This window comes from Momordica charantia, assembly GCF_013281855.1.
Source record: "Momordica charantia cultivar OHB3-1 chromosome 8 unlocalized genomic scaffold, Mcharantia_2.0 BLBB01000008.1, whole genome shotgun sequence".
NCBI classification, from domain to species: Eukaryota; Viridiplantae; Streptophyta; class Magnoliopsida; order Cucurbitales; family Cucurbitaceae; genus Momordica; species Momordica charantia.
This window is the reverse complement of record NW_028275166.1, coordinates 6535591-6563204: the sequence shown is the minus strand read 5'-3', so window position 1 is coordinate 6563204 and position 27614 is coordinate 6535591. Positions and strand designations below refer to the sequence as shown.

General features: G+C 34.3%; 4 protein-coding genes across 8 annotated transcripts; 3 read left to right on the top strand and 1 right to left on the bottom strand.

Moving 5' to 3' along the window:
• The first annotated feature begins 1610 nt into the window (after positions 1–1610).
• LOC111020267 (protein RETICULATA-RELATED 4, chloroplastic) lies at positions 1611–7533 on the top strand. The gene is made up of 8 exons (XM_022296876.2): positions 1611–2203; positions 3252–3320; positions 4580–4711; positions 4940–4993; positions 5102–5146; positions 5804–5943; positions 6905–7030; positions 7134–7533. Exons 1-8 carry the CDS (start codon positions 1694–1696, stop codon positions 7180–7182), a joined length of 1125 nt encoding a protein of 374 aa, XP_022152568.1. The 5' UTR covers positions 1611–1693; the 3' UTR covers positions 7183–7533.
• A 2868-nt stretch (positions 7534–10401) lies between these two features.
• LOC111020370 (Plasma-membrane choline transporter family protein) lies at positions 10402–13539 on the top strand. Its single transcript, XM_088127572.1, has 5 exons — positions 10402–10649; positions 10802–11119; positions 11508–12422; positions 12618–12851; positions 12949–13539. Exons 1-5 carry the CDS (start codon positions 10491–10493, stop codon positions 13120–13122), a joined length of 1800 nt encoding a protein of 599 aa, XP_087983698.1. The 5' UTR covers positions 10402–10490; the 3' UTR covers positions 13123–13539.
• A 7716-nt stretch (positions 13540–21255) lies between these two features.
• Positions 21256–24078, top strand: LOC111020287 (UPF0496 protein 4). Of its 2 annotated transcripts, none has more exons than XR_015792842.1 (2): positions 21256–22670; positions 23139–24078. XR_015792842.1 is itself a non-coding variant. In XM_022296909.2 (2 exons), the coding sequence occupies exon 1, from the start codon at positions 21684–21686 to the stop codon at positions 22611–22613; it is 930 nt and encodes a 309-aa protein (XP_022152601.1). In that variant the 5' UTR covers positions 21257–21683; the 3' UTR covers positions 22614–22618; positions 23139–24078. The 2 variants fall into 2 exon arrangements, 1 of the variants encoding a protein (XP_022152601.1); XM_022296909.2 differs by having other exon boundaries at positions 21257–22618.
• Positions 23204–26947, bottom strand: AGL15 (AGAMOUS-like 15). 4 transcript variants are annotated; one of them, XM_022296913.2, is made up of 8 exons: positions 26187–26947; positions 25071–25146; positions 24751–24815; positions 24562–24661; positions 24429–24458; positions 23753–23794; positions 23495–23655; positions 23204–23344 (listed from the first exon to the last, which is right to left on the bottom strand). In XM_022296913.2, exons 1-8 carry the CDS (start codon positions 26366–26368, stop codon positions 23257–23259), a joined length of 744 nt encoding a protein of 247 aa, XP_022152605.1. In that variant the 5' UTR covers positions 26369–26947; the 3' UTR covers positions 23204–23256. The 4 variants fall into 4 exon arrangements, with proteins under 4 accessions (XP_022152605.1, XP_022152603.1, XP_022152604.1 ...); XM_022296911.2 differs by having other exon boundaries at positions 24429–24464; positions 26187–26944; XM_022296912.2 differs by having other exon boundaries at positions 24423–24458; positions 26187–26941.
• Between the last annotated feature and the right edge of the window lie 667 nt (positions 26948–27614).

Sequence of the window (27614 nt, the reverse complement as noted above, 5' to 3'; positions counted from 1 at the left end):
AGTAAATTAACATTCCCTTCAAATTCCATGACGGCCACCTACCTAAAATTAATTTCATGATTGTAGAAGATGAAGACGTCTACCAACATATATTTTCAAGGTGTAAAAGTATGCTACCCTTTTTAAAAAGTTTATGAATTGCTTCTTACTAAGTTAATCGATGATTTTGGACTCGAGGCATCTAAAGAAATAGTCTTGAATCTTCTTTCCATAATGTCTAGGTGCGTCGACATATGATCATTAGAAAAGAAAAAAGAAAAAAATGGCTAGATGTACACGTGCATTTGAGGGCAATACTAACCAAAATAAGGATGCAAGTATGGTACAATAAAACACTATTGGAACTCGTTGAGACAATATTGCCGCTTACTTGTCATAAATTGGTATCTCAAAAGGGTACACACATTCATGTGAAGAGTTTGAGTGAAGGTTACAATGATACTAAAAAAAAGGTCATTATTTTTTATGCAGAGTTAACAATACTATATGATGTTTATCTCATCTAGTCGAACAAACACGTGTGGCCTCAGTCACTCAAAACTGATCTAAAATGTTATCTTATCATGTTCCATAATTATTTGATTTTAAAAAGTACTTTTGAATAATTAAAAACATGTTTTACAATTTTAAAGATCGTATCAAACTTCACGTTTAGTCAATACTTAAAAAATCTTATAGATTCGTTAGAAAGTTTTTGTGAACGTCTACTACAATGTCTCAACGAGATTCCTTACTTTAGAATTACACGATAACTAAAATTTATGATTTCAAATTACATGTTTACTCAAATACTAATTAGGTTAATTGTCGGACAACAACCAATCTACCTTAATACTAATGAGGTACGACATTGTTTCTTTTCTTGCACCGTCTTCATCTTGTATACTAAAAATTGGTTAAACTCTCAAACTAAGAAAATATTTTTGTCCGAATTGTCAAAGCTCACTACTTTGGTTTGACTTAAAATAATTTCATACACAACCAAGTTTCAAATATAATTTTAATGTCAAATATTATCTGAAGATGTATGCACACCCGTTATTAGAAATCTCCTCTCAACTTTCTAATGTATAATTTATTCTTATTTTGATTCATTTTTATTGCATCTAATAGTTGAATGGATCCACTAAAAAAAGCCAAATTCAAAAGGTCATTAAATCATGTGTAAGCAAATAGTTTTCCTATTATCTACTTTAAACTTAAGAGCAATACTTCTCTTACCTATCGCATACTTTTTGACAAAAAGTATTAAAAAAAATCTCTCTTTTTATCTCTTTTAAACATGCTTTTTAATTTTTATCATATATCCTTATCATTTATAATATGAATACAAACCGTATTTATGTCTCAATCACTTTAATAAGTTGAAAAGAAAATTCAATTTAACAATACGTGAAATTGAAGATTCAAATTTTTAACCATTTTATTGGCGGATGAGATAGAAAATTATAAGCGTAGTTCTTTTTTTTTTTTATATCATTATAAGTTGAGTTATTCAACTTTTAAGAGCGTTGATTTTTTTAATTATTATAATTAAAAAAAACGGTTTGATATGGTATGGTTTAAAGTATTCTAATGGGCTACACACATTTGATTAGTGTGTTTATTTCAGCAGTTTCTCAGCCACACCAAATTCAGTGTAGATGAGATTGTGAAATAACAGGGAGCCAGAAACCGCTCTCTCCCTCCAAAAATGGCGATCAGAAATTTCACCAATCTCTCCGCTCCGCCTCCCTTTCTCCGCTCCTCTCCGCCGCCGCAATTCGCCTACATCCTCACCGCCGCTCCCTCTCTCCGCCTCCACTCCCTCTCCACCGCATTCTCTCCCCCCCGCCGCCGCCGCGTAAGCTCCGTCGCATTCGCCTATAACGACGGAATTCCTCCCGGCGACGGCGGCGGTGGCGTAGGCGGCGGCGGCGGCGGACATGGAGATGGCGAGGAGGATCGGGAGCGCAACAAGGCGGAGGCGATTGTGGTGCTGGCGGAGGGGGGGAGGTCGGTGGAGAGCCTGCCGAAGGATCTGGCGGCGGCGATTGAGAGCGGGAGAGTGCCGGCGGTGATCGTGGAGAGGTTTCTGGAGTTGGAGAAGTCGGCGGTGTGGCGGTGGTTGCTGCAGTTCGGCGGATTTAAAGAGCGGCTTCTGGCGGACGATTTGTTCATGGCTAAGGTCGCCATGGAATGTGGCGTCGGGATTTTCACAAAGGTCTTTATCTTTCTTTTTTTCCTTCACCCAATTTTACATAATTTTATCCTATGGAAAATTAGGAACATAGATACATAATTTTCAAATTTGGTCCTTAATTCTTTTTAAAAAAAGTTGGATTAAAATACTATTTTAGTCTAATTATTTTTATTTTAGTTTCGATGGGCTTATTTTTGTCTCTTTTTTAACTTTTCTTCATTTTAATTCTTGTATTATAGTTTCAAAAAATTCTTTTTTACCTGGTACTTTTTATTAATTTGATCTATATTTACACAAATTTTATACAAATTAATAAAATTTTATGTTTAAATAAACTCAAATTATAACAATCAAATATTCAATTTGATAATGTAACTAGGTGGTTAACCTCTATTAGTGTAAAGAGAATAATATATGAACAAAATAATTTAAATTGGTGTACAGTGAGTTATTGATTAGATCGAAACCTTTCTCTACTATGTAATGTAATTTAAAAAAAACAATTAAATTAAAGAGGTATTTACATTCAAAATTTTAGAAAAATAATATAATCCAAATATAATTTAAACTTTAAGATAAACATACTAAGAAATTTCATATTTTATTTCGACAAAAAAGTTTTACGTTTTTAAAAATAATCGAAATTTCTCTTAAACTAAAATATGAAGTATTTTCATTTCAATCAATACGGTAAATTTTACCTCATAAATCTATGGACTGACATGAATAAGCAGTGGAATAATATCCTCAATTATAATTTTTCTTTTTTCATTCTATTGACATTAACAATGAAATTCATCAATCAAATTGCTAAATTTGAATAATATGATTTGAAGTATTTTATTGATTGAATTTTATATGATTTATTGTTTTTTACCTTTTATTTTATATTATTTAAGCAGTATTTTTTTAAGAGATATTAATCTCATCACTTGTTCAAATAAAGTTCTAAAAAAGAAAAGAAAACATATATTTAGGCAAAAACTATTCAAAACTTTTACACAAAAAGATATTGTATTAATTTATAATATATCACAATTAATATGGTTGTCTTTTTTTTCCCCTCAAGACTGCTGCTGAGTTGGAGAAACGCAAGGAGAACTTTAGCAAGGAGCTGGATTTTGTCTGTGCTGACGTGGTATGTGCTCCCATCTAAAGTTAGTAAACCAAACGAGTTTTAAGTATAATTTTAAATATCCTAAGTCATATCTATGGACATATCCATATTTTCATAAGTTCAATATTGACATGAACCGAGATTTTTATTATAATAAAAAAATCGATAAAATATGAAAAATATCAATAAAATGTCACTAATATATATTTAATATTAATATGAATTATTTTTAATTAATTTAGAAACAGGAAAATGTTTATTTGTTAATTTAAATATTTTTTTTATGTTTTTTTTATTTTTCTAATTTTTATAGAAATATCAATCGATATTGACATTTTATCGATATTTTTATAAAATTGAAACCTCAACATTTTCATCGATATCAACATTTAAAACCTTGGTTTTAAGTACTATTTTAGTCCATGAATTTATAAAAAAAAAAACTAACAACAAAAATATATTATGTAAGAATAATTTTAGTTTTATAGTAATTTTAATTTAGTTTCAAACGTGATTAAATCATGAATTCAAGGTTGGTCTGAACACATGGTCTCTTATTTTGATATCATTTTAAATATGATCAAATTACAAATGAATCTAAAAAGTTAAACTAATGGATGAAGGATAAATTTGTTCCCAAAAAAAGGATTAAGGGTAAATTTAATAATTTATAAGGGTAAATTTAATAATTTATAAGATACAACATTTAGCTTTCTAATCCAAATTACGGGAAAAAAAAATTATGAGTGTGGTTTTCTTCAAAGAGGGTGAAAGTCCCTCTCTTGCTTTGTTAAGTATTTAAAAGTATGCATTAGTTAAATAATAATTGTAAAGATATTATTAGTTTTTCAAAAAAAATCATTGATAATGATAATAAGCGTTTATGTGATAAATGTTGACTTTTTTTATTTTCCTTGACTGGAATAAATGTTGATAGACAATCATAGTAATATTTTTAAATAATTTAAGTGTTGATTCTGAACATAGTTCAAAAAAATTTCAAAAGATACTAATTAAACTCTTACTTTATCATTATTATTATTATTATTATTTAAAGGACTTTATCACTGTTCCGATGTATAAATAACATGATAAATATCAACAAGTAAAATAAACTTAATAAATTTTCAAGATTCTATATTTAAAAATTAAACTTAAAGTAATTTTGTAACTTAAGAATTTCGTCTTGTTTCTTTGTTCAATTAACAAAAAAGAATGAAGAGCCAGAAATCAGAAATGATTACCAAATTAAGTTTTAGTTTTCCTTAAAATGAAAACAGATAATGGCCATTATAGCAGATTTCATGCTTGTTTGGCTTCCTGCTCCCACCGTCTCTCTCAAACCTCCTCTAGCAATCAGCGCTGGACCTCTCGCCAAGTTCTTCTATGGCTGCCCTGAAAACGCCTTCCAGGTAACACTCCCCCTTTAATCCAAATAACCATTGAAAACTCGTCTGCAGTCTTTTTTTCCCAAATTTTCACTTGTATAATGTACATTCTACTCTCAACATGAATACCCATGTCAAGATTTTTTATTATTTTGATTCTTCATATGGGCATTTTGGTCTCTGAGTTTTCAAGCATAGCAATGAACACCAGGTGTTCGATAAAATTCCCAAGTGAAAATTCTTGTTCTGCAGGTGGCTTTGGCGGGTACCTCGTATTCATTTCTTCAGAGAGTTGGTGCAGTAGTGGTATGTGTCGTGTGTTTGAGCTGAATTTATCGAGCAATTTGAATGCTTTTTTATTTTTTATTTTTTATTTTTTCCACTTAATGTGAATACATATGTTATTATGCACAGCGTAATGGGGCCAAGCTATTCGGTGTAGGGACTACTGCTTCTCTGGTAAGCCAGTTCCTTCCCCTGATTTGTTGTGCCTTTGGCTTGGTTTAAGCAATTCTTTTGCCTCTTAAACATACCCAGTGGGCCGCTGCTGTCATTTGGAATCTCGCTCGATGATAAAAACTTTGGATCGTATAGACGATTCTGGTTTCTGAACATTTATGTTTGTATTGGAAGAGTGGGAGTCCAATATCCTTACCTATACTTTTATACAGCATGCATATATTCGTTGTTGTTTTTGTTCTTATTCTGAACTTTGTATCTCTAAAAATGAAAAAGTAAAGAAATAATTTATAAGTGCATTTGTCAATCTAACCACTTATTTGACCAAATAAAAGATACTAATAAAATAAAACATTTAAAATATAAATAAACTAGTTTAGTTAACAAAATAATGAAAAGGGGATTGTAATTTCTGTTATAGTATAGGAAGATTGGAATTTCGATGTCGGTACCTATAATTTTTATGTTATATGCTCACATTCATTGTTGTTTTTGTACTTCCGACTGTGTGTTTCTATAAATAAAATAGTAATGAAATAATTTATGAGTTCACAAGAAATCATGTAAAGTTACTTGGTGCTCCTATGATATTGAAGATATCACTCGACAGATCAAATTATGGATGGAAATGTAGACCTTATGGACTATGTATTTCAGGTGGGCACGGGTGTAACGAACGCCTTGATAAATATGAGGAAGATGGTTGACAAATCATATGCCGTGGAAGCAGAGGATTTGCCTGTAGTTGCAACAAGCATTGCCTATGGGGTTTATATGGCAGTTTCTAGCAATCTAAGGTACTGCACTTTTCACTTCAATGTGTAGCATTTGTTTCCTTTATAATATGGTTATTACACTTTATTGGTTATTTAAAATTTCTGCTCATTGCTCCAAAGGGGCTAAAGTTAATTGAGAGGCAATGCGCTCAAATCTCATGATGGCCACCTACCTAGAAATTAGTAATTCTTATGTGTTTCCTGACACCAAATGTTATAGGGTCAGACGGTTGTCCCGTGAGATTAGTCGAGGTGCGCACTAGCTGACCCAGACACTCACGGATATCCCAAAAAAAAAAATTATGCTCAATAGCCACATGTATTTGATAATATTATTGTGTGTTAGACCACCAATAGACCCAAAAGTTTGTTAAGTAGATTTAATTTCATCTTTCCCTATTATGGGTAAGCTCGAAAATTAGTTTGCTTAATGAGATACAACACACATAGGAGTATTAAGATAAATTGAGGAAATAATGTTTTACAATTTAAAAGGGTAAACGAATAGAGCGATGTAAATTTATTCCTTAAGAGTGGCAGTGGTAGTAAGGGTTAGGATGTTTAGAGATACCCTCCAAGGTCTTGGGTTCAAGCCCTTAATTAAAATTCTTGTTGTCTCCTCAAGGCTGACTTTAAAGTGGACAAAGCCTCTTAAAAGATTAGTTTGTAGGGTAGTCCATGAGCATAATATAAGGGATAAGCCTCGATATACCAATTATCAATATAATATATACTAATCATTTAGTATATAATGCTGGTATTTGCCTTCGAGGATTTCTTTTCTTACTCATTTTGTTTAAAAAGTTCCGAGTAAAATAACTCTGGTATGTCCACGCAAGTTCCTCAAACTCGCAACTCAAGAGAAAAGACTATTTTACCCCTCTAATATCTGCTAACACAGATCCTTCTTGATACTTATTTAAATTACATAATACAGAAGTTATAATGTACTAAAAAAAGTGTGTTTCTATTGTTTGTTTAGATACCAAGTACTTGCAGGAGTAATTGAGCAAAGGATTCTAGAGCCCTTATTGCACAAACAAAAGTTGGCTCTGAGTGCAATCTGTTTTGTCATTCGAACTGGCAACACTTTCTTGGGGTCATTGATGTGAGATTTCTTCAGCCTGAAATCCCTCGAACCTGATTGTATTCTTTTTTAATCCCTCTTTTTTTAAAAAAAAAAAAAAAAAGCTTATGTGAACTTATCTCAGGTGGGTGGATTACGCAAGGTGGATCGGGATTCAGAGATCGAGAGCATAGAATGGGAAAAAAGGACACATTTCATTTGAGAAATTATTCGACGGTCGAGGTTAGTAGAGTACAACATGGATGAGTCTTAACTAGACCAATGCGCCTATATATAAAATGGTCATTTTTTCAAGTAGCGTTTCTCAAGTTTTATATATGGAATAGTTTGAATCTGTGAAATCTATTGGAAATGGTGGTAGATATTCTCCAAAAACAAAAAAGGGGGGAAAAAGATGAATATTTGGGATGTTTAGACTGAAGCATAAGCGGTATGATTGATTTGTTTTTATGCAATTATTGTTTTAGCCTCAGTACAAAGACAAATAATTTTTAAGTAATAAATTGCTCCATCTTGACTGATTATTGAAATATTAACAATTTGTCTTAATTTGTTAATATATGATCATGTGATCTAGAAGTTAAAAAAATATATAAAAAAAATCATGAGAAAGTAGCCACCACCATGGCCCTCAATCTCTTTGTTCTATTTACTAATAAATAATTAAGATTTTTTCATTTTTGAGTTTAGCGGTGGGGTTGAATTTGTTCAAGAATATATAGCCTTTACCTTTCTTTAATTTTTTTTAAAAGTTAATTTAGGTATATTCTTTTGAAAATTAAATATATATTTTGAACTATTATTATTTAGATAGATGTAAATGAAGAGAATAAGATTTTTTTTAAATTATAATATATATTATTTGTTATAAAAAAAATAATTTAAATAAAATGTTGTAGGTGGTAAGGAAACATTGTTCTACAAAATAAAAGCATAAACAAAAAAATCTAAAAAAGAAATTGAAAAAAAATGGGTTGGACAACGTTAAATCCATGGGTTAAAGTTTGAAAATAGATATTTTGAAAGTAAAAATAATAAAATTAGAAAAAGTCGAAAGTAGTACTCAAATAGTATTTAAATCTTGTAATAAGAACACATCAATCTTCATGACGATGGACAAATCATGAGAAGGGAGCAGGAGGATTACTGTGTTGGTGCCTGCACCCTAACATCGCTCCTTCGGAAACTTTAGATGATGACGTCAATCAACGAGACAAGATGAGGTGGATCCAAGTGGTAAGATTTTGACCGTTTCATGGGGTCCACGTGGTGGGGACAGTCTGGAAAGTTTTTTAATTAAATGTCGCAGAAAAAAACATCACCCTCTGTTGTGTTGTCCACGTTCTGCTACGTACATGTGGAGCCCTCCCATTGAACGATCACCAACACACCCTGTGACTTTATCTTCTCTCTCTCAGGAAAATTACCGTCACCCCAGTCAAAATCCCTTCCAATTAGTGAAAATGATTTGGTAAAATTTTCAATTTTCAATTTTCACTATGTAACTTGTTCATTTGTTAAGTGTTTCAACTTTTTGCTTCAGTTTGAATATTAATTTTATCTTTTTTAACCTAAGTATTCGGGATAAGACAATAGTTATCTTATATTGGCGTGACTTATTAAAATGATGTTCTACAATTTGTAACTTGATGGGACATGTCAGGTAATAAGATTGTCGATATAATGCATTAAGTTGGTGTAGAGCATGATGACATACTGCTAGGTGAATTTTCTTGCCTTCTTCGATATTTTGTTTAGTTTAACACAACAAGATGGTTAAATGATATCTAATGTGATCTCTTCATGACTCATGACTTTTTTAGCTTCTTGATTTTATTTATAACTTTATATTCGCTAGACAACTTTAGTCAATACATAATTTAATCTCGTTGAAACCAAACTCCAAGGTCGAGTTATACCCAGTTTCTCTTTAGTATGTTTGAAACCCACTTAAGCTATATGTATCTTTTTTATCATCTCATTTGGATTAGGTGTGACTCACCTAAGTTAAATGATTTTTCAATTCACTTGTGTCGAGCTATCAAGTAACTTCTTAACTAACTTGTATTTTACCTAGTAGTTGGACTAATTGAATCTCGATGCTAACCTTTTTCACTTTGCTAGTAATGCTTGCGTAGTAAGCTCTTGCTACTTAGACAATGTTTGTGCAACAAATGTCAATCAAGGTTGAGTTGGTCAAAGTATGCTGATTGGGAGAGCTTGGATATCAGGAAAAGAGCTTGGATATCATGAAAGAGCTAGAAAGCCACTTGGTAAGGAAGAAGTTACACATGGAACAAGTACTCTGATGTTGAAGTCAATTTAGTTCAACCTTAGTATGTATGGATACCGAGCTAAAATGTGATACTTGATTGAAGAGTGAAGTGCCCTATTCATAAATTTGGATATACGACAAGGAATCCAATCGATAGTTGGGTGTGTTGGGCCGAAGGTCGGTCTATCAGGCGTGCACGATCTAGGTGGTAGACTTTCATTTTGCTTTAACGTCTTCATCTTTCTGTCCAGAATTTGGCTAAGTGTTGCAGGTCATTTCTATGGGGGAACGGGCATCCAAGACAAACTTGCTGCTCTGCCCACCCTGTATCCGCCACATGGCAATTAGATGACTATCCACATAAATTATTATTATTTATATAAAAAATATGACTCAAAACGTATTTCAAATCTAAAATTAATCATAAATCAAACCTTTAACTCAATCAATTAATCTCAATTAAAAAAAACAACAAATTGCAAGTTCAATAGTGACAAACAAGATCCAATACCGTTATAAAGTTCAAATAAGGAAGCAAAACAAATCACATGCGAGACTTTAGTTAATAGTATTAAATTAAAACACAACAAAGTTCAAAAATTTTTCCAATTAATAAACTCTCACACCAAAATATTTAAAAAAATAAATAAACCCAACGTGGCACAAATACATTCGTCTGTCGTTTCCTTCCCATCAAAGTAAAAAAAAAAAAAAAAAAACCAACATCCTCGTTTCCTCCCACGGCCAATGGATTCACAAATTAAAAAAAAAAAAAATATATATATATATATATAATAAATTTATGATTTTTTTAATTTTTTATTCAACAAATTCCTAATTTATTACAAACCTGATATAACAAGTACATAAATTAAAAAAAAAAATGTTACTAGGTAAAGGTCTCAGACATAAAACTTAAAATAAGAAGACACTTTTAAATTATTTATTTATTTTGAGAAAAGAAGACACTTTTAAATTTAAAACTACACAAAATAGAAACTTTAAATATTTATTACATTTTATAAAATTTTAAGGATTATATTTATAATTTTATCAGGTTAAAGCACGTGCGTGGGTTTTTTAAACGTATGGTCAGACATTCACTTACTACGGTCCTGTACTATTGGTCCGTGGATCGCACGCGCCAAATCAGGCGCGTGGGCTTTGAAACGGAAATGCTGAGGCTGCTCCCTTTCTGATACTCTGATGCGAGTCGCAAAAAGGCAACCAAGAGAACATCCACCCACCAAAAAGCAAACAAAAAAAAGATACAAATCCTCTCCATTCCAGTCCACCCGCCACCACCGCCACCGCCACCGCCGCCGCCACCGCCGCCGCCGATCTCCGATGGGTGCTGCTGAACCAGTAAGATTCAGCATATATCTTGAGATTTTTCCTCTGTTGGGTATTTTTTTTTATTATTGTTATATCTCTCTTGTTCCTTGTTTTGAGAGTGCTAAAATATGTCGGGTATTTGCTTTTTGTTTCTGATTTTTTGTTGTGGGTTTGGTTGGTAGGTGGAGGAGAGGGAAACAGAGAGGAGGAAGGAAGAGGAGAGAGAGGGAAATGGGAGGAAATTACCAGAAGAGGGGAGAGTGGAGGATGTGGAGAAAGGGGAAAAATTAGGTGTTTTGCCTCAAGAACAGGTGATGGAGAGGGATAATCCGGGAGATTTGCACGTGGCAATGTTGCATAGGTTGAATCCAACGAACCCTTTGAGAGTCATCATCAACGGTGGAGGCAGAGTTGCCACTCCTTCTCCTCGGCCGCCCTCCGCCGGCCCTTCCGGCCACCTTCATCAGTCTCCTGTGCCTCGCTCTATTTCAACCCCACAGGTAAATATCTCTCTTCCTCTAGACTTTACTAGAACAAACTATGCTAGAAAATACATTCCGACGGGTGCTTTAGCATGTAATAATTTAGTTCATAAACTTTAAAATTGGTAAAATGTAGTCCCTGGATTTTGATACGTGGCTATATAGTGGAAAATTCTGTCAATATCTAGTCCTTGCACTTTAAAAATACATTTGTTCATCGAGCAATTTGCCGATCTATATATGTAAAAACTTCCATTACACCTAAAGGGGGTTTTACATTGTAAAGGACTAAATTTTGCATACTAAAGTTTTGAAAGTAAATTGTTATTTCAATGAAGATAATTGCAAGTTTGATCCTTTTTTTTTGTTTTTAATTATTTTGCCCCATTCTTTTGTTGGCAAGCAGCAACCTGCAGAGGTGAACCTGAATTCAAAAGCATACACAAATAAAATATCTCTGTTTCTGTTTGTTCTGCACTTCGTTTTGGCTGTTGGGCTGGTTTGTTTCCTTGTTTTCAAAGGGATTCAAGGGCTGTTATATGCATCAGACTCTATAAAGAGAAAAGAGAAGAGGATTCTTCAGTATTTCCTCCCACAAGTTGAAGTTGCATCTGTTTTGAGCATTACTCTTGCATTTGCTTGGCAGAAGGCTGTGAGGTTGTGGCCTAGATTCATGGTTCATTTCATTCTATGGTGTTCCTTTGCAATGTCCTTAACAGCTGGAATTCTCCTAGTTTGTTTTCAGATGCCTGCCACAGAAGGTGTGGGAGTCTGTTTTCTTGCTTTTGCTATTGGAAATGGTTTATATGCCTGTTGGGTTTCCCAGAGAATCGGGTTTTGTTCAAAGGTTTTCGTCAAATCGCTCGAGCCTGTTTGCAAGTTTCCCGACTTGAATCAGCCAACGTACTGGATGCTTGGGGCTGGGTTTCTTTGGATGTCTCTTTGGATTTTGGCTGTGATTGGAGCATTGAACTTTTATTTCCCCCCTTTGACTATACTTGCTTTAGTACTTAGCTTGCTTTGGACTGCTGAGGTTATGAGAAATGTTGCTAATATAACTGTTAGTAGGGTGATCTCTCTGTATTATCTTAGAGGAATGCAGTGCAATACTAAATTTTGCCTACAAAGAGCCTTGACTAGAAACCTAGGAAGTGCTTCTCTTGGTTCTCTCTTTGTGCCAACCATCGAAGCTCTTCGAATACTCGCCCGGGGTCTGAATTTGCTCGAGGGGGAAGATGAGTTCATGTTTTCTTGCGCTCATTGTTGTCTCCATGTCATGAACTCGATCTTCCGACGTGGTAATAGTTGGGCCTTTGTGCAGGTATTGTTTGTTTCCTCCATTTTCATTGCTCTTTATAGACTAGAACTCAAGTCTCTCTTGTTTAGGATGCTGTCAGTTTTGATTGTGTCATATGATCTCAAGGATCTGTTAAGCTAGACAATGCTCATGTCCATTTCATATTGTTACTTGATGATCAAATCTCGAAATGATCGGTGATGGAAATGATCTTATCAGATAGGATCGTATGGAAAAGATTTCGTGCGGGCATCGCAAGACACTTGGAAGCTCTTCGAGATGACAAACATGGTACCAATCGTCGACTCAGACATAACGAGCTCGATTTGCTTCCTCACAGGGGTTTGTAGCGGCTCCATCTGCGTCATTGCCATAGCTACTTGGACTTTTACAGTGCACCGTGGTTTCACAGCCACCATTTCCTTGCTAAGCTTCATCATCGGATACTTAATGGTTTGTGCTTCTTCCTTGCTTGATATCTCATTTCAAATAGAGCTGTTTATCTAACTCATCTCATATCAACTCAACTCTTCCATTTTGAATTACACAGACAAGGATCTCAATGGCGCTGCCCCATGCATGCGTGAGTTGCTATTACGTTTGCTACGCCGAGAGTCCCGATGGACGACTCTTCGACAATACGATTAAGGATCGTCAAGCCTTAATAAAGTCGAACCGAGACGTAATCATGACACCTAGAATGCCACGTCAGAGTAGGACATAACCACTCTCATTGAAGCTTAGCTAACTGATTTCTGACCCAAATTAGTGCACTCAAAATAAACTTGGAAACTCCTCCTCCTTAGGCCATAGTTTGAAGCTGTAGATATTGCTTTTAGATGTTTTAAGGTCACAACTTTCTACCATTATTGGGGAGAAGAGTGTGGAAGTGCCCTTGAGATTCCTATCCAAAAGGGAAAAGGAAAAAAATTGCCCATAAAATGTTTTTGGATATTCTCATTTCCAAGCATAAAGTGGGGCCCACCACTTTGTGGCAAGAAGCTTTTCACTCTCTCGTGTCATCTTGTTAGGTAAGACCCACCATTGTTTTATTCAATTGTAGTTGTGTTTCCTTATGTAACAATCTCTTAAATTAATCTCTTAAATCTTTGAATAAAGAAACTAATGGGTGTTTTGGTAAGGTTTCGTGTTGCATTTTCGATATTCTCTACGAGTGAAAATCCTTCACATTTTTCCAAGATGACTTCGTTAAGGAAAGTTGCTTGATAAGTGCTCATCTCTTTGCCCTCCTTCCTTTCGTTAATGTGAATATCTCGTTCTTTGTTCTTAAATAAAGATATGTCTGCAAATTGATAAAACCCGACGGACGAATTTTCCATCTCCAAGAAAAACCACCCTGATCCCTTGTCCAAAAAAAATCTTATTTCTCCTGCCAGTTAATGTTTTGACTAGGTAAGTTATGTTCGAATTGATAGTAATAATTTTGTTTCATGTTATTTATACATGTATTTTTTATTTCCAAAAGTCAATCTAAAGATTTTAGCTTAAATATGGGAGGGTTTTGACTTTTCATTATTAAAAAAAGATTAATAAAGAAATATGGTGAAATATTCATATTTGAATTATATATATTTTTAATAATCCAAATTAGAAATACGTTTAATCATTACCCAAATAAGAATAAAACGTGATGTGATATGAAGGTAAAATATTTCTTTTCCACCACTTGCTTTAAAGGAAAGCAAACTTAAAAAATGGATTTATTATTATTATTATTATTATTATTATTATTATTATTATTATTATTATTATTATTTTTATTATTTTGTGCGAAGAACATGTTTTTTTGTGTATGGCATTTTTAAGAAAACAAGATTATGTAACAATAATATATTCGTAACAAAAAAATTTGTCTAACACTCAACTAGTTAAAGCAAGTCAATATGAGTTTGGCTCAGTAATTAAGGTCGTTTGATAACGTCTTCGTTTCTTGTTTCTTTTTCTTAATTTTTAACAAAAAAATATATAATTGTATAGTCCAGCACCCATGAATTCAATGGTGATCAAATAATATTTATATTTATGTATTGTAACAAATTGGAAACGGAAACTAGAAACAAGAAACTTGTTTTATTGTTTCCAAAATTTTATATAATTTTGAGAATGTTCCAAAAATTGAGAAATAAGAAACGTATTTAGTTGCAAAATACTTAAGTTTTTTAATAAAATTTGGAAACGAGAACAAGAAACGGGAACGTTACCAAACGGTATAAACTGAATTGCCTATTCTCTATCTCCGTGTTTTTTATACTAAAAAAAATTATTTAAATTATATATTTTCACTATAAAATCAAAAGTTCAAGTCCCTACCTAAACTCAAAATAATAATAATAATAATAATAATAAAAAAGATTAAAAAATTAATATCTATCTTAATAAATCTCGTTTTGTTAGAATGATGCTAATGTAATGAAAACTCAAATTATTTTTTAATGCTTAGATTTTTTTTTCTAATATTTCATAAAATAAAAAATATATATCTCTCTAAGAAAATTAATTTTATAAGATGGGTAGTCAAAATAAAACTATATCCGAAAATATTTTTCTTATTTAATATGGTTCATCACAGTGTTTTTAAAGAATTAATGACTCGATTGTCTGGAGGGGTGAAAAAAAAAGTCAGAAAGTGTGGTGGACAAGAATACCCTTGTTGACTAAGATTACATGATTGAATCTTTTGATTTTTCAAAATGTGTAAGAGTGAAGTTTTGTCTCCATGGGAAAGAGCAGCTATCTAGGGAAGGTGGCACTTAGGCGTTATGTATATTTGAGGTGGAATTTTGTAGCGCGGCGCCTAGGCGCTACTTCAATTTAATTGTTTACTGAAGTTTGTAGCAGTTCAGTTGTTGATAGACTTCAATTTTTGTGGCTTTGGATATGATAGAAGTTTCCAAGTTTTACCACTCAACACTATCCAAAATTTGTTCATCACTCCCCAAATTCTTTTTCTCTTCCTAAAAGTACAAGAGAATTTTGTCATCATGTATATAGTTGTTGTTCCAATTCTATTTTAACTCTTAAGGCTAAATTCATGCCAAAAAAAAACTTGAAAAGCAAATTATATCTTGGATATTTGATTTGTTTGTGCAGGATAGAGAAAGGTCTGATTTAGAAAGTCTTTCCTGGTGGTCGACCTGAGGTCTGTGGCCGACCTTAGGTCTTCCTTGATGGCCAACCTGAGGCCTTCAGGACCTGAAGGTCTTCCTTAAGAACCGACCTCACCATGGTCTTCCTTGGTGGTCGACCTGAAAGCACCCCTAAGGGTCGACCTAAAGGTCTTGCCTAATGGTCGACCTCATCATGGTCTTCCTTGAATGCCGATCTGAAGGTTTTCTTTGAAGATCATTCAAGGGAAGAACGACTTTTCATTTTTAGCCAAATTCCATATGACAAGAGTATGAACTGGAATAGATACTCTCGACACACTGACCTTGGTCCCGACATACTCAACCGCTGGTCGGATTCCTTGTCGGGTACCTCAACCTATAAATAGGGCACTTCGTTCTTCAGTCAGGTATAGTATTCTAGCTTGATCTTCATATTGAGGTCGGACTCAAAATTGACTTGAGCGTCGGAGTGTTTATTTCCTTTTGCAGGTCTTTTCTCACCAAGTGGTCTTTTAGCTCATTCCAGTTAGCCACCTCGACCTCTTGAGCTGGTCATTTCTTTTCCAGGACACCCAAGCTCCTCCAGCGGTCATACTTAGAGCAGGTCAAGCTCTTCCAACCATCATACCTGGAGTAGGCCGAGTTCTTCCACGTGGCCGACCTTGACCAGGTCGTACCAGTTTTTTGCATAAACATGATCACTATGAAAATTTGAATCTATTGCTCTACTTTGCTCTCCAATTATTAGGTCAACCCATGTAGTTACTCTCTAAATTAGGGATGTAAAAAATCCTTAAAATCCTATCACAATTGGATTAAATTTAAATATTTTAGAATTTAGATCAAGTAAATTAAGTGGTCAATCTCACACTCACCAAAATTTTAATATTTTAAGTTGTTGAGATTCTAACTTGTTTTGTTTTAAAGTCTCTTTTTCAAGTACCTTAGTGGCCATTAGATGAATTCATAGTGATTAGTGGTGGATTCATTTTGTTGAAGGATAAAGAATTTGACAACCCATTGAAAGCTAAGCTTTAGCTTTTTGCTTTTGGATTGCAAAGCTTTAGCTTTTGTCCTTGCCAAGAATGTCAAGGTGGAATCATGTTGAATGGGCCTTAGGGCATCATTTTACTCTTCAACTTTTTCATGATTCCTTTTTCTTTCTCATGAAAAGTATTAGAACTCAAATCAGGGTGGGATTTGAATCCACAATTCGTGAAGATTATCATTAATGTCGTTAACTTTTTTTTTTACCTAATTAGAACTTGCATATACGTGATCTAAAAAAGTCTTTATAACCGAAGAATACATTAAGTGTTTAGCTAAAAGGTTCAAATTTCACGCCAACATGAACTTACCTTGACTGTAATTGATACTTATTGTTTACTAAGAAGTCATGAGTTTGAAGCCTCATCTGTGCACTTAAATAATTATTGAGGCAATTGGAAGAATAACTAAAATTAATAATGCGTTTTAAAAAATATCCAAACTTATGAAATATTGCAATAATGGCTAATTGATTTTTTCCATTAAATTCTAAAATATTTTGTAGACAAATATAGCCTTGTAACCAATTAAATATATAGGCATAGGGATTTAGGATTTTTAACTAATAGCAAAAATAACGACCTTTATTTTAGGAAATCGATTATGTCTAATCAAATGAATAAAATTTAAATAATTGACTTAAATCTAATTTAAAATTGATAATCAGAATTTGAAAGTTGATTTAACAAAAAAAATTATTAAAAATGTGCTTTACCCCTCTAAAATTTCAAAATAAGGGGATAAATAAGATTATTACTAGGTAAATGATAAAATTTACTTCTGAACTTGAGTTAGAGAAGTTAGGGTTTTAGGAGTCCTCACATTCTTTCCACCTTTTGCATGCGCCCCACAGCTATCGTCTTCAACAAGCGAGAAAGTTGTCCCTTTTTCAATAACAAAAAAGGAAAGAGGGGCCCACTATTAGATAGTAAAGGCGCCTTAGCCTATCTCTCGATATAGGAAGGGGCCTTTTCTTGCTTGCTCGTTAGCGCTTTAGTTTTCAATAAGGACGTTTAGGCTTGACTAAGAGTCTCGTTAGGGCGGCTGCTCGTTTAGTATTGCTTTGGCTTCGCCGTCTGTATCTTGCTGGCGCGGGAGCTACCGCAACTAAAAGAAAATGAATGAAGGAAGAAGGCATTAGCATTAGAAAAACTACAAAGGCATTCCAGGCCGACTACAAGACTAGGACTACAATACAAGTCATGAGCGATAGCGAAGCCAAGCCGGATCGGCTTTTTTATGTCGAAAGCCCCAAAACTAGCTATCTTATAGCGGACAACTAACGCAAGCCTACTCAACAAATCTCATAAGTAAACGCCTGTTCGCATCGCAACTAATAGAAAAAACCACTACGTCACTCAACGACTAGTCTAGTCTAGTAGTGGTTCGGATCTTGACCGGGTCCGAGAAGAAGATCCGCAAGCCACCATCTCGCCACTCACCTTCAAGGTCACCATCTCCTCTTGCTGCTCACCTCACGAAGCAGATCTGTGCGCCGCTCACCTTCACGCCGCCGTCCACGAACCAAAACTAGACCTATCGCCGTCGCAACCAACCGCTGCCACCTTCCCCGTTGGCCGCAACACGTACCATATCTGCTTGATGCGCCACGTCCCAAACTAGATCTATCGTCCCGATGCCCGACCAGATCCGCCGACCGCCCCAGACCAGATCCACCTACTACCGCTTCGATATGTTTCCAATCTGTCGCCCAACTTCCATCTTCTAGCCACTGTTTGAGGAAGGTAAGACCCTTTCTTTAGATTTTGCGTATTTTAGGGGTATTTAAAAAGATATTTTTGGTTTTCCTATATTTTAGGGTATCTAAAAAAATACAAGTGTGGGACCGATATGTGTCTTTTGTTTATAACTAATCTGAGAAGTATATATCTACAACTGCAACAAACTTACTACATTTATATAGCTTAAATTCTAAATAGAATCTATAAATATGATAAAAGTTAGAGGAGGAACATCTCGACAATTATTAAAAGCTACTGATATAACTTCAAAGGAATCGTGCAAAATCAACTTAGAAAGTGAAAAAGATGTATATTTCTTGTTTGTTAATTTTTACAGTAATATTTACAAATTACATTCAATGAGCTAACTGTACTCGTATATTTCAGGAAAAGGAAAGGGTCTCAAGATAGTTGAGGAAGAATGTGTTAGTGAGGTAATTATTGGTATATACATGTATTGACATTCTAGAGTTGTATAGTTGTATATACATTGTATTGACTTTCATATTTTGTTAATTCTTGAATTGGTATATACATGTATTGACATAATTGAGTTTCATGGTGATATATACGTGTATTGAATTCTAATTTTGATTTTTCTTTAATTGGTATATACATTTGTTGACCTTTTAATTTTGATAAATTTTCTAATGTTTTAAAGGACAACACAAAGTCTAATGAAGATAATGAAATAGTGAATAATGAATCAACCGACGAACATAAGAAAAATAACTCATCGTCAAAAGAAGTTTAAGAAATTGAATCTGATGACGATACACGCCTAAAGACTACAAATTTAAGAGGCATCACCTATTTTCCTAATCGTTTTGATTTATGGGATGTTAGTTTTCAATTTTTTAATTTACTTTTGTTGTAGATGATTTATTAAATGATAAAGAAATAGGAAAACAAGAATACAAATAACTTGTGACAGCATATACTCCTTAGTGGTTAGGTTTATATACCAATTGATGCAAATATGTATATATACATTAAGAAGATACAGTAATACAGTAGAACAATTGCATAACGAAGAGATGATAAATGAATCATTGTACACAAATCGTTTAAATTAACTAAAATACAAAACAAAGTAATTAAAATAATTAACTTGAAATCCCTTGAATGTAGGAAAATCATTTTGAATTCAAAACAAAGTTTGTTACGTGATTGAATATAAGAAAAAGCCAAAAAAGACATAGAAAATGGTATTGTTGGAAAATTACGTTCTTTTGTAAAACTCCAAAAATAACCTTTAACCATTTGTGCAAAATTTAAAACTAATAGACATTTTAAAAAACGGGTGGCAAAATTTAGCCATCCACTTCAATTTCCCAATTTGGTTGGTTAGGCAGTTTAGGAAACAAATAGAAAAAGGTAATTTCTTTCTTTTTTTTTCAGAAAAGGGGAAAATAATGTTATTTTGAGGGCTAGAGATTTGGGCTTGACTTGACTACGGTGTTGGACTTTATATAGAATTGGGCTTGACCAGCTGGTATTGTAAGATGGGCTCTTACTCATGTTTCTATCTTGGGCTAATGACAGAAATGACCCATAAATATAGGGCTTTAGAAAATGTCCACAACTATTAGATGTCGCGAAAATGGTCGACCATATTTATTTGGGACAAAGTTACTTCTAACCCATAATTTTATTTTCGACAAATACTTCTAATCAGACAAATGTCAAATGTGAGTGAGTATCCTTTTTTTAGTACAACAAATGTGAAGATGGAGGATTCAACTTCCGTGAAGAAAAAGGATACCTTAAATGCTGAGATATACTCTAGCAGTATCCCTATTTTAAAATGAGTTTTGAAATATTAAATATAATTTATAAATAGCATATATTTTTAAATGAGTTTTAAGATGTGTCTTTTTACATTATGCTTTAATAACTGGGTGTGGGTGTGATAAATAATATTGATTAAGCAAAACATGAATTTAGGTTACATTTTATACATTATTTTAGCTCAAAAGTAGACAAATTATTAGTATAATGTTGTTTTCGAGGGCAACAAATAATTTTTATTGGATTTCTAGGACTCTTTTTAGCAACTGGAAAATTAGATGTGTTGGATTTTTGTTACAATGGGTCATTTAGTCAATTTTAATTAAAAATGATGGAGAATAATTAAAATTTTAAGAGTTTAGAACTACATTTTAATTAATATTGAAATATTTAGAGGGGAAAATCCTAAAATAAAGTTTACATCTAAAAGAATGCTCTTATTTACCGCGATTAACTAACTTGTTTTGTTAAGAAACTTATAGTAAAAAAGTTTATTTAGTTAAACGATATAATTCGTAGCATAATTTGTAGTTAATACTTGTTTGTTTTTTAAGTAAATTCTTGATCCCCTACCCCATAATTGAATTTTTTTAAAAAAAAAAAGAGTTTAAAATATTTTGGTCCAATCATAATAAAATTTTCGATATTTATTTTTGTTTGTTCACGAACAAAAAGGAGTTTTCATAATCTTTCGAGACTTTCGCCATAAATATTACTGACAATCAATAGAGTAGTCTAAAATATAAATATAGAATAGAACATACGGATCAAAATATATTATCAAACCTTTGCATCAATGCCTTATACATAAAGTTTTCCTATCTAAATTCTAACCCTCATAAATATCTTTAATTAACGTATGCATTATGGAAGTAGCATTAATATCAACCTACATAAGTAAGTAGGGATAGTTAGTTGATCATATCCAACTAATATCATAAATGTTTGTGTTTCTTGAAATTTTTAATTCTTATGTATTGAACTAAAAAAGAATTACAAGTTATAAAAGTCAAACCAAACAAAATAAAAAGAACATTTCTTACCCCTTGCTTGAAATTTGAACGGTAATCCACTCATGGATATTTTCTAAACTCAACTATATATATCATTGGTCAAAAAGAATTATTATTTTTTCCCTTCATCTATCTTTTCAAACACATCAATGATACTCAACAACTCAGTTTCTAAGAAAATTTTATTTCTTGTGAACTTTCACACTATCGACCAAGTTTTGTTCTTCAAATCAGCGTAATCAAGTCGAACACGTTATTTGATCCTATTATTAAAAGCTTCAACTAGCGGGAAAAAGGATGCGTTCTCCGCCATTGATGCTTTCCTCGTGACTGCTTCACAAGCTCACGCAAGGTTTCCCACTTGACCAGAGACCTGGCTCAGTTGCTCAAATTTGGGAGATTCCTGTAATAGATAACCCCAATTGACCGTTGATTCAAATTTTCTATGCCTCCACAGTTGATCCACATGTTTGCTTTCGCATTCGCATTCGCCTTTTAAAGTTCTTCTTCCTTGGTTGCGATCGCGATCGATTCAATCGCGAGCTGCTGTTTTTCGCTCTTTTGATGGTTATTTTGGTACACCCAATTGACAAATTCTTCTCCAAACTGGAAGATCACAAGCACCATGAATCGGAAGCGTTATCGACTGCGATTGATAGATTTCTCTCCGAAGTCTCGATTCGTTTGAACGATTTGGGGTTGGATTCGAAGAAACCCTCGTCGGAAATCCTCTCGTTTCGATGGATCAAGAGATGTATTGCACTGCTTCGTGTTCAGCACAGGGCTTTCGCGAAGTTGATCGTGGAAATCGACTACCCACTTCGTAAACAGGACGCTTCTTCAGGAGATGACTTTCTGAAATACACCTTGAAATTGCTGGAGCTTTTGAATTCGATTAGTTCATCCCTTTCTCATCTGGGTCAAGTTCGGTTGGAGCTCTCTCATGCTTTAAGCTTGGTGGATTCTTCCCCTTCCTCTGCAATTGATCGTCTTAAACCTATAGAATCCAGCAGCTTCACCAGGGACTCGATCAAGGGAGACGGAACTGGAGAAATTTGTTTGGAAGTTGCGAAATCTGGAAAAGATTCGGTGGTTTATCGCTCTTTGATGATTATGCAGCAGATTAGTTTGTGGGTTTGTGGGATTGTGATTTCCGGATTGAGTGGAAATGCTGAACCATTAATGGGGTTGAGGAAATCAGCTGGGAAATTGGGGGTTTCTTCTTTGAACAGATTGGATTCGATTGTTCACCAAGAAATTTGTGAATCTGGGGTGAGGCTGAAGGAAGTTAAAGAGGCGAATGATGCAGTTGAGCTTCTAGTTGCTTCCATGGCAGCTGGGAAAACCAGAGATGCAGCTGAAGATTTGCAGAAAAGATTAGAGATTCTTGAGAAGGAGATGGATGATTTGAGGAAAGAAGTTGATTCGCTCTTCTCTGACGTTCTGGAAGAGAGAAGTAAACTGCTTGATTGCCTGAGGCAGATAAATCAATAGCCATGGTTGGATTGTTTCTTCTTTTACAGATTGAATTCTGATTCTGAGCTATATTATGTATAAACTTCTCTCTTGAATTGCAATATAAATAATTATGGTACCAGTTTATTGAACAGTTTCTTTCTGCAGAACTCAGAGAGAGAGAGAGAGAGAGAGAGAGAGAGAGAGAGAGAGAGAGAGAGAGAGAGAGAGAGAGAGAGAGAGAGAGAGAGAGAGAGAGAGAGAGAGAGAGGGCTCATTAGAATTCATTCATTACACATTTGAAACTTTAGATTGACATTCCAAATTTGATTCAGCCACTGAAGAAGTGAAGCAGAAAAAATTACAGAGCAGCTAACAAATAACCCAGAAAGAATAGCTAAATATTCCTTCTATAGGCAGCTACATGAGGACTAGAGTTTACAAAGTTCTAAAAAAATGTACTCCTCCCAGATCTAATAAAACTAACTACAACAATGTCATTTCCATTTTCTAATAATCTCCTAATTTTGGGATCTCTAACTCTCTCTGTTTCAATGGTTTCAGAGTCACAAAAGAAATATTTGCAGTTTTCTAAAGGTGGAGATGAAACTGATAAACCGGGTTCGTTTCGTCAGCGTCTGTGCAGCCATCTAATCAATCAGAATGAATAAGAGCAATCCGGTCAGAGTAGACCCATTTGGCTCCCTGAATTATTGGAATGAGTATCTCTCTCAGCCTCCTTTCTCTTGCAATACACATGGGATGGCAGCCTGGGCAACAGGAAGGGTAAATTTAAGAACTCAAGCAGTAGTAGAGAATCATGCAAGATCGAACACGGGGAGTACGGGCCATTTTCCTGTTATCTGTAATATCGTATTCTTAAGATGCCGACTGAACAAGTTCATAACTTAAGACATTACCCCAAGTGCAAGGTGGTGTCTGAATCTCCTCTTTCTATTTCTGAGTTGCAGGCCGCATCAGGGCTTCTAAGGCCAATGTTCTTCTGTTCTAGGGAGCAGTATTCAAGATAAGCAGGTAGCGGACAGTCAACTGGCGGAAACAGACATCGAAGCTCGTTGACCTACAGTAAGGTAAAATCATCAAAACTCATGCCTTAGTAAATTTATGATGATAATTGATATTCAAGTTACTAGTTAGTATTAACAATGACTGCTTGCCTGTCTCCGCAAAGTTTCATTCTCCAGCATCGCTCGCTGTTCCTGAAATGAAAATATGAACAACCCATGAGATTTTAAGTAATCAGACATGGATTGGGATGAAAATGAGGTTGACAATTTCCTTTGTCATAACTATCGCTCCAAGTGCAGTTCTCGCTGTGTATACTTCATTTTAGTCCCTAAATGTTCTGTTTTAGTTTACATTAAAATCCATTTTGGTTCTTACTGTTAAATTATTGTTTTGCATTTAACCAAAATTTTGTGAGCATCATACAAACTTGTGTTATAAGTCAAGTATATTGAGTCTAGTACCAAATTTGAAAACAGAGGGCCAACCCGGACCAAAGCAAGTATTTTCTAAATTTGACAGGAACGTAGCAAAACTTAACAAAATAAATATAAACATTTAGAGACCGAAATGGGATTTAAACTCGATTACACATTATTGTCATCGAAAGCTAAACTGATAACTACATGAGCTATTTGACCATCAAAATGTGAACTATCGTGTTCTAAGCTATTACCTCGAATCGTAAATACGGACATGTTAGTTCCTTCTATGATTTTAGTATGTTATTGATCTAAGTTCTCTCTCTGTGCTTCCACTCTTCAAGGATTAGCCTAATCCTAACTTGCGTGTATAATAAAAGCACAAAATACATTAAGTCACCTGTACCCTTGATTGCTCTAGTTGTTCCATCAGTAACTGTTCCTAAAAAAATAGAAGGTTCATCAAGGCTTGAAACTTCAATTATTTTTTGAAATTTCATGTTACAGAAGGAAAAGGGAAGTCAAAATCAAACCCAAACCTTCTTCTCCTTCACCATTAATAGCCCTTCATTTAGTTGTTGCTCCAAGTTCTGCAATTCTTTGAAGCCTAAGCCAGTCAGATCCTTTCCCAATAGCTGTCTGCAGAGCCCACATGATGAAATACGTATAAAAAGAGGCATCTTCGTTCTAAAAATAACATGTCAAGAGAAGATAGATGGCGTACGTACAATTGTTTCATTTGTAGAGTTGTTATTTCGTCTCTTAGAATGTCTACCTCCTCGTGCTCTTGCTTCTGGAGATGAAGATACCGTTAGAATAAGCATGCAATATTGAATATACTGTCAAGCACTAATTTTCGAGAATGTCCAAATAAAATAAACAGCCAACCAGACATAATCCATAACGGTAACAATCAAACATCGAAAATATAGGGAAAAAAAAGGCTATGCATGCATTATTTATCAACCTTGTCTCCTAGAATGTGATGGAAAATTATCATATTCTCTAGGCATCTCCTTAATCTAAATAGATATAAATCACTCAGTACCTCAACCTTGCGCCCGTCTACCGCAGCCTCTGAAGAATCTACACATCGGTTGTATCTTGAAAGAGTATGCTTCATGCTGCCCAAATAAGGATAAAATAGACTGGATTAGGCTTCACCTTACTCCTCCCTGTTCAAACTTATAATACAGCCAGCTCTTGTCATTTCAAGTTTCAGTTTAACTTCAATAAACATATCAATTAAGTTTAGCTACTGCTAAATGAAAACATTCTAGCTCTTGATTATGATGATTGATAAATAGCAAACTAGACGACACATGGATTTTTGACTTCAACGAGATTTACTTCCTCTCCTGCTGATAAATGTATCGTGTAATATTGTCTGTTGAGTCATAAATGAGCATAAAAGTGAACAATGAATGAAGAAGTAGATTCCTTTTATAAGTTTTCTCTTCCACTGTTCTTCTATGGCCAAACCTCGACATTGCTACGAGTAATGACAGCGATGGAAGAACGCACGAAACAGAGTTGAGCACCCAGGAAAAGCATGAAAGAATCCAGGAGAAATTTTCGGCCAAGAGCAAGGAACAAGGATTGAGAAGTCCAGTCGATTCAGAAGAATTTACACTAAGTCATGAGATTCAGTCTAAGTCCAGTCAGAGTAGACCTGGGAAAGCCACATCTTTTTCTTGCCTCGAAAGACATTGTCAAACACTCAAAATATCTTTCAAAATAAGCCTTCCAAGTTCACATACATCACAAAATATTTTAAGAAAGGGGCCTATAGCATGTTCAAGAATTAGAAAATCCTCATACTATACTGTAAAAGGTTTCAGCAGCACCCAACTTAAACTTACTACATGAAACTTGGAATTATGATTCACAACAGTATTGACAAGAAAGAAAGTGAAATGAAGAATGTAAAAAGAGTAAAGTAAAACCACCCAAGAGCCTCCTCTTCAAAACCAAAGGCTCTCTAAAATGCAGCAGTGTATTCAGCAACACAATGAACAGGAAAAACGAACATGCAAATTTGCAAACGAAAAGATGTCAATATCCCACAAGATTGAGCTCAAATTCCAACATGCAAACCAAACCAAACCAAAAGGGAACGCCCAAGAACCAACAGAAGTCAGAACAAGCAAGAAAGAACACAAACCCAGAACTGGAAAACTCGAAAAGCTTGCCAGTATTGGAGAAAATGATAACAGCAACTTCAGCATCGCAGAGAATGGCAAGTTCCTGAGCCTTCTTGAGAAGCCCAGCTCGCCTCTTGGAGAACGTGACTTGCCTGCTATTGGCATTCTCAATCCGCTTGATTTCAATCTTCCCCCGACCCATTTCGAAATGCCCTAAATCCCCAACACCCAGATGATCGAAATCCCCAAATTTCCAGGTTTGAATCGGAATCGGAATCGAAACCCCCAAAGAAGAAGAAGAAGAAGAAGAAGAAAACCCTTGTTGTGAAATGGCCTCTGTTTTGTGGTTTTTGGGGGAATTTCCCTTTTCCCCTTTGCGGGTTCAATATTTAGCCATTTTGGGGGGTGTGATAAACTTGGGAAAGAGGGTAAGAGATTACCAAATTTAGAGAGGAGAAGATAAAGGAGGGTGAGAGAGCGTTTTACCCCAAATGGCAGAAGGGGCTGGAAACGGCAACCTTGCATGGCTCTGTATACTATATAGAGTTATGCATGACTCCTTTTGCCACATTTAGAGTGTTTTCGGTGTTTATAGGTCTCTTTTGGGAGGGTCCCACTTCCTTTCTCTCTCTCTCTCTCTCTCTCTCTTCCCCCATTTTTTCTTTCTTGTTCAAATTCCTCTTCCTCTGTTTCTTCTTCTTCCTCCCCCCTCACTGGCTCTGGCTCAGTCCTTTGACAGGTCGTCTCCTCCATCTCTCTCTCTCTCTCTCCACTGATTACTTGAATGCTGTATATGGCAATTTAATGGTTGCTGCTTTTAGTATATATGTTGCCAAATATAGGCGTGGCTCGCTGGTGCCTATTTCCACTTCTTTTCTTTCCTGGTTTCTGGTTTTGGATTTTCCCTCCCATTTGGGTTTTGGATTTTTTTTTTTTTTTGAAGTTTCCTTGCAAATATGAGGACGAAGATTCGAACAAATAAGCATCCAACTTTCTCTCCTTTCTTAGAACTTCGATAATGAATTTTAGTTTTTTTTTTCTTTGGACAGGTTTGATTACTCGGTGTGAATTTGATATGTATTTTTTAAATTTTTGATGGATGATGGTTGAGATTGTTTTTATTAAAAATAAGTATTTCTAGTTAATAATATATAGAGAAAAGAATTTGAATTTTGACGGATGAGATATATCTTAATCAATTGATAAAAAAAGGAAAAGGTGAATAATGTCATCATCCTTGAAACAAAACAGAAGTTGGTTTCTTTCAACATGAGTCAATTTTTTATCCTTTTTAAGAATTGTGATTATTTTAATATATCACGTTACATTAAGGAAGAAAATTTCGAACTTTCAACCAAAATATAAAAAATTGATCATGTCTTAATTATTGAGTTATGTTTGATTGGTTAGTTTTTTGTTTTCCACCTATATATAGTAAATTGTCACTT